The sequence below is a fragment of the Fundulus heteroclitus genome, chromosome 16 (assembly GCF_011125445.2).
Source record: "Fundulus heteroclitus isolate FHET01 chromosome 16, MU-UCD_Fhet_4.1, whole genome shotgun sequence".
NCBI lineage: Eukaryota > Metazoa > Chordata > Actinopteri > Cyprinodontiformes > Fundulidae > Fundulus > Fundulus heteroclitus.
The window spans coordinates 10069550-10081194 of NC_046376.1; the positions used below are offsets into that span (position 1 = coordinate 10069550).

Genomic DNA, 11645 nt, shown 5'->3' on the forward strand with positions numbered 1-11645 from the left:
TGAAGAACAGGCTTCTTCAAAACCATTGCCCCCTTCAGTGTAGCATAAATTCATTAAGTTGTGTAAAAAAAAAAAAAAAAACGGGCTACAGGACATTTGTATGACTTGGCTCCTCTTTAGAACATGAACTTGACCTTTTTGCCATCTTGGAGGGGATTTATGGTGCCTTGTTGCAGAGGAACAGGTATAAGAACTCCTTTGTGCCATATTCCTTTAAATTCCTAAACCAGAGTAACGATAAATGAACTTTAAATTATTATGATGCCGTTTATGATTTCTTATATGTGTTGTTTGGAATTTGACAGTTTATGTAAACATAATTTCCCTTTTTATGGATGATAATGTTTTATCTTATCTTGAATACCAATAGGCTTTTTACATGTTTTATTGTGAATAAATTGAAAGCATATTTTCCTTTATTTCCACTAACAATCATGCACTGGTTTGTAAACCATCGTTAAGAACCATTTCTTTAGTATTTGGCAGAATTGTCATTTAAGCACTTTGACATTTTTGATTGTCCTTCCTCAGGCTTCTCACATGACTTCACTGGTATTTTGACTCACTGCTCCTTTCAGAACTGGTGAAGGTTTGTAGGCAGCTCTGCTCGTACACACCTGCCCACAATTCCTTTCTTGATATCACACATGATGTCACACAAGGAATCTGTGCATTTGAGTTGTTGTTTTTAAATATATCAACACATGTGACCCAATTTAATTCAGAAAAAAACATCTATCAGCCTTTCAAAAGCTTACAAAGCCCTGAGATTATCACACGTGCTTTCGCAAGTAAATGGACTGAGTTTTTATTATGTGCATTCATTAAACTTGGGGTTAAGAGCCTTGCCCATGGGCACATTAACAAGGACAAGGGAAGCTGAAATTGAACCCGCAACCTTCCAATTGCAAGACGACTACAGTCACAGTTTGGCCCTTGAGTAGTTGAAATGCACATTATCTTAGTGTCTGCACACGACAAATGTAAAACAAAAAGTGGAAAAAATCAATATTTAAAATATGCTGTCTCTCATTTTTCTGCTGGCCTTTAGCAAATAAAGTTTTAGTAATCCTAACTGGCAAAACAGGAAAAGTCACATTTCATTTAATATCATCAGTAAGAGAAAAAGGTTTTTATGTCCGTGATACATATATGCAGATATCTGGTTTCAGCTGCAATTTTCCTCGAGTTCTGTAATATAAATAACTATTCAATCTGAGGAATGTGACTGCTCAGTCAAGTAAATCTACTGCATCTTATCATGACATCAAGTCACGTTGACTCAGAGAAAAGCCATGCAGTCATGAGTGTGTCTGCTTTCCTCCACATGACGACACGGTTGTTGTTGTCAAGTCAGGTCGCTCTCGGTTCTGCTGTACACCTAAAAACAAAGCAGCTGATTTAATGTGTTTTCCAGTTACTGTAAATCTAAAACAAGTCTAAAACATATGCATATGTAAATGATAAAACACGACGATCATATTAATAAAATAAAAAGTCCCTGCTGTATACCAGGGTACCTTTTATATACCTTTCAAGGATATCAGATTAAAACAAGTAATAAAACAGGCAACAATAGTTCAAAGTTCATAGTCAGTTTAAAAAAAATCATGAGCAAAGATGGCATGCTGTTTTTTTAATCAAAGATTAGCACTTTTGATTTCTTTTTGCCTTCCAAGATATTTTTCTTTAATTCTTTTTATAAATCATTTAATCTTAAACACACTATTTTCTGTGATAGACTCTCCCTGTTACTGAGAAAGTATTTTTTTAAATCCTTTTTTTGGATAACTAATGGCCTTTTGTGTCAGGGAATGAGTTTAATTTAATGCGGTCTTGATTTGACTGAAAAACACTAATATGACTTATCTCATAGAATAACCGTGTTGAAACAGTTCAGTTTTAGAGCTGAAAGCTGCCACAGGGAATTCTGGATTGCTCTACTTTCCACTTTGTGCCCCTGACATCGGATCTGATTTGAAGGGATGGGCAGCGTGCAACTACCGGGAGGAAGTTGCAACTACTACACCAAACAAAGAGGAATAAACACACAATTAAACATGATTAGCCTCCTGCTACTGCATTGTTCTTCACTGTGGTAATCAAATTGTCTTTGGCAGGACTCATGACAGCAGGGCTCCTTGTGACCCACGGCGCTGACCGTCACACGTCTCACAATACTGCTTTCCTTTCTACCAAGTAAGGTGGCTTCATGTTTCTTCGTACAGCTGAGAACTAATTAGAGCTTTAATGTTTGAAAACAATATCCTACATCTGGTTAAAGTTTAAGTATGTCAGCTACGATAAAACAAAATCTTCACAATTTGTAATCTAACAAGCACGACTCTTGGTCTGTGAGGGAATACAGTCCAAACATTTTTAACAGTGACTGATTTGAGCTGAATTGAATGATATCAAACTTTACAGTGTTTTTTTTGTTCAAATAGGAAAGACAAGAAAAAAAAGTCTATATAGAAAATTATTAAGGATGAAGTCCATATGAGGCATCGATAAATTAGGTCGCTGAGATGGGGGGAAAATTACTTATTTTACTGTTTCGCTTTGCAGATTAACTGAGAAAATCCCCAATTCGACTCTCTATACACTTTTGATTAATACTGAGAACGTTGGAAATCCTTTCCAACACTTTGTATGTTCAGTTTGATTTTCTCTGACGCTTCACTTGGCTTTTACTTCAGTTTGAGTAAACACCCAATCATCTAGGTCTTGCCTTAGCACTGAAATAATGTTTCTTACATTCCTAGCTCTCCTAAAAAAAAAAAACTCACAATGGTTTAATTTATCATGTTAGCACTGTAGAGGATGTTTAAGTCTCATAAACGGGGGAACATTAACTGCAGCAACTGATTAAAGTGACTGATTTGTACTTACGCGTCAAGAATTAAATCGCGTTATATGAACTGTCTAATTTTCCTTGTCAGTCTCAATAATTACTCTGAATAACAAATTCTCTTAGCCTTCATTGCATGTTTCATAGAAAGAAAGAAAAATGTGGGATATGTTAATTCAACAAACACAGTGTTAGGAAATTGAGTTGGAAGTTCAATAATTACATGATTGGATACAGTCTCTTATGGAATCAGTAATTATTTTGTCAGTGTGCTCTTGTGTATATTTCAATAAATAATTAAATAAAGCATGGTCCGAGTTTGATAGGAAGATGGAATGGAGCCCAAATAACAGGGCAGTCCCTGGAAAGAAAGCTGTTGGAGTTTTGCAAAACGACTGAGACTGGGGTGGAAGGTTCACCTTCCAGCAGGACAACCACCCAAAACATAAAGCCAGGGCTACAATAGAATGGTTTAAACATATTCTTGTGTTAGAATGGCCTAGTCAAAGTCCAGACCTAAACCTAATCGAGAATCTGTGGCAAGATCTAAAAAACTGCTGTTAAACTCTGTCTAATCTGACTTATCTTGAGCTCTGTTGCAAAGAATAATGGGCAAACATTTCAGTCACTAGATGTGCAAAGCTGGTAGAGACATGCCCTAAAAGACTTGCTCCTGTAATTGCAGCAAGATGGTGGTTACACAAAGTATTGAGTCAAGTGGGGCTGAATACTTCAGAAAAAGTGTTGCTCAATAAACCACAAAAATACAACACATGCACACAGTAAGTTCAAAAGCCTTCCTCTTCTCTACCACATGTTCTGTTCTGTTTGTAAAGACAGAGCTTTGGGTTGCTGAAAGACGCAGCATTAAAAAGAAATACATTATAGCGACCCTAAATGTAGCATGTATTAGTTACAGTGCTGTGAAAATGTGGTTGCCCCTTTACTGATTTCTTATTTTTTGCATTTTTGTCACACTTCAGTGTTTCAGTATAGCACACAACTTTAAATATGAGTCAAAGACATGACAAGTAAAAACAAAATATCATTTTTAAATCACCCCCAGGGTAAAGCACAACTGTGACTAGTCATACTTGAGTTCACCTTCTCTAGCCACACCAACGCCTGATTACTGCCACACCTGGAGAACCTGCTTGACAACGTGAAGGGTGCCAAAAGATCCTCAAAAGCTGGACATCATGATCCAAAGGAATTCAGGAATAAATGAAAAGGAAAGTGATTGAGATCTATCAGCCTGAAAGAGGTCACACAGGGTCACAAAAGACCGCACGACAGCATCCAGAGAACTGCAGGCCTCACTTGCCTCAGTTATGGTAGGAGTTCATGCCTCCACCATAAGAAATAAATACTAATACTGATAATCTGCTAAAAGGTGAGCTCCAGGATGAGGCTCAAGGTTAACATCCTTTTCTCTGCGGAGGGTGCAGTAAATAGGAGACACTGCACTAATAGCTCACAGGCCAGCAGACGTGTTAGAACATGTTTCATTTAATATTTTTGGCAGGACGAATGAAAATAGTTTCTTCACAAGTGGAGTGAGGGTTGAGAAGATGCAGTAAACCAGATCAGTTTAGAGAGTCAATTTTAACCGGATGTTTGAAAAGCTGTCAGCTATTTATTGAAATAAATGTGCTTTTAAGATCTTTCCATTTGACTAAATCACCTTTATACCACTTTTCGTCTTTGGAATGTAACAAATCACAGCCATGGAGCCACAGGAGTGAATTGAAAAAGGCCATTTATGTTGATGGGACAGGAAACCCAATCATTTGACCCTTAGTGAACATAGTTTCCCTGTTTCAGGAGAAACGAGCAGGATGAGGACGTCAGGTGTGTGGGTCAGGTAAGCTGCGCTGTGTGTTGTTCTTACCTGTCTCCAGCAGGGCGGGACATGCACGCCAGCCAGCAGGTGTCCCCCATCTACTGCTAATTACCATAACCCCCTGTCATAACTCTTATCGATAAACTCCTTTTACCATATTCCTGCGTCTGTTGCATCCGGGTCGCCATGGGAAAACTAAGCCGCGACAGAGAATGAGCAGAAATGAAGATGTCTCTAAGTATCCTAGAACTTGTCTTTATCTTCTTCAGAAAAATGTTTTTTTTTCTTTCGTTGCTCATAACCTCTGTCTCTCATCGTTCTTCGCTTCAACTATGAACGAAACATTAAAAACGAATAAAATTATAGTGAACCTTTTGTTGATTGATTCACAATAATTTCAAGTTAATTCAAACCCAGCCAAGACAGAGAACTGATACGTGTCCTATATTGTTTTAATAACTTATAAACGAGGCAGCTGTCTCATGAAAATTAAACAATTGTGGGGCGGGGCTAAAACAAAAACAATGTTTCCGGGCCCTAAAAACAGCCCTGGTGGCTTCACCTCTCACTGGGAACCAAACCTGGACTTTAGCAAAAGAAGTTCCCACACTCATGTCGTTGATGCTGAATATCTCAGTGGTCTCTCCTGGTAACTAAGGTCTGAATCTCTCTGTTCGCTCACCTGGATTTCGGAACCTGAACCGGAAACTACAGTCAACGAAGAAACACGAAGGCAAAATACCGAAGCTGCATCGACCTTAAAGATTAAAAGCGAACAGAAAGTGAATAAAGCTAAGCTAAGCAGACCCGTTCTTCGTTTCGCTGTCAGCCTATCGTTCTCTAGATCACATCTCTAAAGGAAAGGCTGCCAAACTGCATTTTTTAAAACGTTTAGAAAAAAAAAACTATTTTACAGTTCAGTTCACAAACAATACCAGGCTGAAGGTTGTTGACTCCTTTAAGGTCTCCTACTGTTTTCTAATAAGGAATAAAATAAAGCGCACAATTTAGTTACTACATTAGCTGAAAAGGATCATTCACTTTAGGAGCATTATTTACAATGTGAACTTTTTATTTATAATGTATTACTTCTTATGCATATCAGTACATTATAAATATTTATAATGTATCGATATGCATCTAAATAAGTGGTCTATCATTACACCTTCATAGACGCTGTATTTTGACCAACACAGGAGCACAGACTGGGGAATAAATTATTATTTTAGCTATAAAAACGCCACGATGAAGCCCTTTCCAGTGGCTTTCCAAGACAAAACCTTTCTCAAACAGAACTTTGCACCCATCTGCAACTTTAGAAAGTTTTTACTTTGCAGTTTTAAGGGTGAAAGTATATGAAACTGACTCAAGAAACCAAAGAAAAAACTATTTTTCAGATAATAGTGAGGGGGAAGAAAGCTCCTTTACCTCCTTTAAATTCAGATCCATCTGGGAGTTTTAAACCAGTGCTGACCAAATACCAAAAATGAACATAAAGGCCAACCTGAATTTTGTAAAAGAAAAACTTCTTGATGATTCCCAACAGTTTTGGGAGACTAGTCAGAGGACCGATGAGACAACGGTTGGACTTTGTGTAAAGTATGTTCCAGTTGCATCTGCCATCCAACTAACACCGCCTTCCAGAAAACAACCTTCATACTTTAATAGGTATTTATTTATACCAACGGTCGTAGTGTATGGGAACGGAATGGCTTTATCAGGACCTGGAAAACTTGTTTGTGATAAAACCAGTTTTTATCTGCTGTGTGCGTTTGATTCCACCCTCTGACTTCCTTGTCAGTGAGCACTGTATGTACTGTCACTGAGTGCAGACCTCCACAGAGAGTATAGTGAAGCCTAACATCTAGCTGCATTTTACAAAATCTTCTCCAAACACTCTCAATAACTGCCCCATGTGATTAAATAAGCACAATTTTGCAAATAAGAGTGGTCCAGAACTCGTCCACAGCAATATACGAGACTCCTGATTGGTTGTTACCAAAGCACGACCAGAAATTAGATTTAATTGCCAATTTTTATTTTCACATGTTGCCAATTTGGTTTGGACATTTTTTATTTCCTTAATAAATGAAATATCATTTAAAAACTGCAATCTATGTTAATTTAAAGTATCTTTATTAGTTTGAATTTGTGTGATCTGATACATGTATGTGTTACAAACTAAAACAAACAGGAATTTCTGGTTCACGTCAATGGATGTAAGCACACATAATCTGTAATCGTCCAAATGTTTGCTAAATCCTGAGGCTAAAACTGTGTAAAAAGGTTTAGTCTGAAGACAGTTATTCCAACATGCTGTTCATCTCCGCACCATTATGATCATGACAAGTGTTTCGCTAGTGTTCCTCTTTTTGGCATATGATATGAGGAAGCCCAGAACAGCTCGCCTCGCTTTTCAGTTTGCACCATCCAGCTTCATAATTATGTTGCGACGCATACCACGGCTCATGTGTCAGCTCAGATTGTGTGTCAGTGCTGTGCTTGAAACCATAGATGGAACAGGTGAAAACCCGAAGAGAGAACACGGTATCTATTGTGCAGGTTTCAGATTAACATAGATGCTTCAAACAAAACAGCACTGCCCTCGCTCAGACAGACTTTTCGTTAGAAAATGTGTCAGATCTACACAGGCAAATCTTTTTCAGTTGGACTCATTGTAGGAGGGGCTGGAAGCGGGATTAGATGGGAACTTCTACAAACCAGGTGGGGCGTTCGGTTCTTTAAGGGCATCCAGTGCTCAAACACGCCTACTTTCGGCCTGGCTTGTTTTCCTGCTCCGTCTCTGCAGGCGTGTGGAGGTTTGCGACATGCAAATCGGTGAAGAATTGCAAATACATGAGGAAGTGTCAGAGCCCCTGAAAAGCTTCTGTGATCTGTGCTGCACACCAACTATCCTGACATGAGAGAGCACACCTGAGAAAAACCCTCACTGCTCCACGTTTTAAATGCACATTTTAAAGTTGGTCCACTGCATTTATTTGTACGTCAAAAGCTTTAGATGGTAGATCTCTGTACGACTGACTTAGGAAACAGAGGAAACGCGGCAGCCGGTTTACACAACGATGTGAGGAAAATATGCAACAGGCGCCATGCGTGATCGCGCAGTGATATAATTTTTCTTGCAGTCCTTTTGTCCCCCCCGCCACCTGCACTGGGTCCAGGGACCCTTCTAATGAGTGTATCCTCTTCCTACAGAGACCACACCATCTTCAATGGTGTCAGAAAATGTCTTCAGGAACAACCCCTTGCACCTCTCAGCAGGTAGAGTCTGTTATCTCAACATCATTCCCCTGGGTCTTCACACTGCAAAAATATAACTAAAAATAAGAAAAATCGTCTTGAAATGAAAGTATTTTTCCTTGATTTGAGCATGTAAATAAGATTATTTGCCAATGGAATAAGATTTTTGCACTTAAAATAGGGACAATTCATCTCCACCATCTTATTTCAAGTGCTGTATATCTAATTATCTTATTTTAGGGGTAAAAATACTCATTCCATTGGCAAATAATCTTATTTTCCTGCTTAATCAAGGGCAAATACATTCATTTCAAGAAAATTCTACTTATTTTTAGTTCTCTTTTTGCAGTGCACCTGGGTCAGTGAGGTGGAGGTCCCCCACCGCCAGCAGGCCATGTGGATGAAGTGTCTTGGCATGCGGATGAAGATGGGCCGACCTCAGTGTGACAGGTAGATGATCGCATCATCCGCCTTAATGCCAGGCTGGTAGAGGACCTAAGCAGGGGGCGAAGATGGTTAAGGATGAGCCTCTAAAAGGTCTTTATCAGGACCAGTCTTCTGGGAGTGCGGTCATTAGGCACTGGTACCTGACATGAGGTTTTCCTCAGCCAGGGTGCTCTCCCCTCCTTCAGACTGATGTTGAAGATGTGTCCCATGATGCTATGTGGCTGATCCGCTTCCTCTTTGGCCTAAATACAAAGCACACAAAAAAAGAATAACACTGTGCATCCCTCTGAATACACACTCCCCTTTCTAATAAGTGGAGGTGGAGATTATTCTCTTCAACAGGGACAAAGAAGCTGGCCAGAAGAAAACCTGTTAGAGGCAGAGGTTCACGCAGCCTAAGCTGCATTAGAATGGTTTAGATCAAATGGATAAACATCACGTGGTCTAGACCATTCCAAAGACCTAAATCCAATTGAGAATCTGTCTCATGATTTGAAAATCAATGTTTACGCAGACTTGTTATCCAAGCTGACTAAGCTTGAGTTATTTTGCAAAGAATAACCAAAACTTTGAGGCTCCAATAAGCAAAACACTTACCCCAGACATACCCTTAAATGACTTGCAACAGTAATTGAAGCAGATAATCAATAGATCTTAAAACAAATGCATACCACAAGTTGTGAAAACAATGCATTTCAAATGCAATTATACGCCCCATTGTGTTGGTTTGTCCTATAAAATCCTATTAAAATACACTGGAGATTGTAATTGTAAAGTCGACTAATGTGTAAAGGTTCGGGATGTATGATGACTTTTACGTAAATGGAAATTTTGGTCGGCTTGGGACGTACATTACATTTATCTTCCCTATATATTTTTTGAAAAAAAAAACTTTTTGAATAAGTTGTGCATTTTATCGTTTATGCAAAACTATTGTTTGCATAAACGGTTGCAGATGAGAAGACTGAATTCTGTTGGCCTCTATGTTGAAACTCAACTATGTTGTATCAACATTAGGTGCTACAATTTGGGCCTGAATTTCTTAATTAAATTAGGAATAACTAACTTTTATATATATATATGAGGATTCAAATAATCACTGAATCGTCTCGTTTCATTTGTTATATATGAAAACAAGGGACATTTTCTTCGGTGTCTGGTTTCGATTACGTTTTGACGTTACGCACACGGAATTCTGTCACGTGATATAAGCCCCGCCCCCTCGCCGTCTCTTCCTTATACAAGCCCCCCCTGACGGTTACCGAACAGAGGGTGACAGCGCTTCGTCGGAGACGTAGCAAGTGAGAAGAACGTCAACAATGGGGGTGAAAATCCGAGTCGAATACTGGTAGTTATAATTTTTTGTGCTTCTTTTCTATTCCTCCTAGGCTTTTATTCAACATTTACGTCTCGTATATATCCCCGAGTGTACTTTTGAGCGAAGTTGTGCTGCCGTTCAGCAGCGGGTTAGCATTGTTAGCTCAGAGCTGCGACAGATTTCTGCTGCGCTGCTGTTTGCCTTGCCCTGACTCTCCGCGTTTCTCTTTGCTCCCTGTAGCGGCGGATGAGGGTACGAACCCCGCTATCGGGAGCTCGCCAGCACCGTGAAGGGCGAGTTTCCCGATGCGGATGTGTCGGGCTTTGTGGGAAGGAGAGGTAAAATCACAAGTCGTGCCCACGAGTCGAGCAGCTTATCCTGTTACTGCCTTTGAACTTCATTTAATGTCTCCTTTTTAAAGCCTTTCTCTTTTTTTTTTTTTTTTTTTTTTTTTTTCAATTTCTTCTGAAATTACAGGCAGCTTCGAAATCGAAATTAACGAGCAGCTCATCTTCTCCAAGCTTGAGGCAGGGGGCTTCCCATACGAGGATGACGTGAGTAATCAACACAGATTGAGTCCCTTAAGAAACCACAGCTCGGTGATTTACGCCATTTGTTTTCTTCATTCCTGCCGTAGATCATGGATGCAATCCAGAAAGCCGTGGACGGGAAACCTGTGCAGAAGATCAGCAAAAGCCGCCCCCCCTGCGTCATCATGTAGCTCCCCTCCTCTGAGCCGCTGTAACATCTGCAGCATCACGGAGGCGGTGGCTCCCTGGCCAGCTACATCCAGCCAGGGTGACTGACCACGGGCTGCTCTCTGTTTATGCATCTTGTGTCGTCTGGCTCCTCTCTCTGCTCCTGTCAGCTGCTCCAGGATGTTAATGATTGCTCTAACTTGAAATCCTAAAAGTTAGGGTATGATGAAAGCGATCCGGGGGTTCTAGCCGTACAGGAACAGAGACCAGGAGAGGCTGTCACAGATGTGGACGAGGGAGTGTGCTTATTTAGGCCTCAGCGCCTGGCCTGAGTGTCTGTTTTTTTTTCTATCAAACTGTTTTTTGGTTTTATTTGTCTTTCGTGCAGGTAGAAACTTTATTGGCTACAAGAAATTACAATAACAAAGAAGTAGGAAGGGAAACTACTGATGTCTTTGCACAGCTCTGTTGAGCAACTTTTCTTCTTTGTGGGTATTTAGTTGTGGTTCACCGGCTTTAAACTTTAAAGTGAGCTTGAACCAAGTGTACCTATTTTTTTTTTTTCATCCGTTCTAAAAACGTATCTTTAAGTCAAACTTGGTAAATACTCTGCTCCAAAAATCGGCTGCATACCTGAGTACCTTCATTCTTTGCTGTGATAGGATGTCATGTGTCCTTTTCCACTTTAAATGAGGTTGAAACTACAGACTTTTAATAAAGCGAATCCTTGACTACAGCGGTTGTCATCTCTATGCTTTTGTGTTGTGTCAACACCAGTTTTTCTTCAAAATCCCCAGTGTGTATTCTTGTTATTCAGGTAACTCCCTTGGGCGGCCCTTAATGCTGCCGCTGGGCAGGAATTAATGTTCCTGTGGAACCGGTTCTTCTGTATGACATACAGATGAAATGACAAGTGAGGAGCACTAGCCTCCCTGGCACTCCCTTTGTTGATGTGTTGTGATTACTTTGGGGTTTTGCCACTTAAACGTGTGCAATTGGGTTTTTTATTTATTTTTTTTTGGACAAATCCTGTTCCCCACAAATGTCAATGCCTCTGAAATCCAAATTAGAGCAACAGGATGGCTTTTCTCATGGCAAAGCAACACTTATTAGAACGCAGTAATGTTTTCACTAGGGGGCGGCAAAGCCAAAGATGAGCGTCTGTGCCAGAGGAGGCGTCACAGAAGTCAAACATGGAGGACAAATTAAACCGACTACTTGTTGCAG

The 11645-nt window shown here is 39.9% G+C and overlaps 1 protein-coding gene across 1 annotated transcript; it reads left to right on the top strand.

Moving 5' to 3' along the window:
* The first annotated feature begins 9622 nt into the window (after window positions 1-9622).
* On the top strand, window positions 9623-11154 carry LOC118566413 (migration and invasion enhancer 1-like). The gene is made up of 4 exons (XM_036148499.1): window positions 9623-9750; window positions 9961-10058; window positions 10198-10274; window positions 10358-11154. Exons 1-4 carry the CDS (start codon window positions 9722-9724, stop codon window positions 10439-10441), a joined length of 288 nt encoding a protein of 95 aa, XP_036004392.1. The 5' UTR covers window positions 9623-9721; the 3' UTR covers window positions 10442-11154.
* The last annotated feature ends 491 nt before the right edge of the window (window positions 11155-11645 follow it).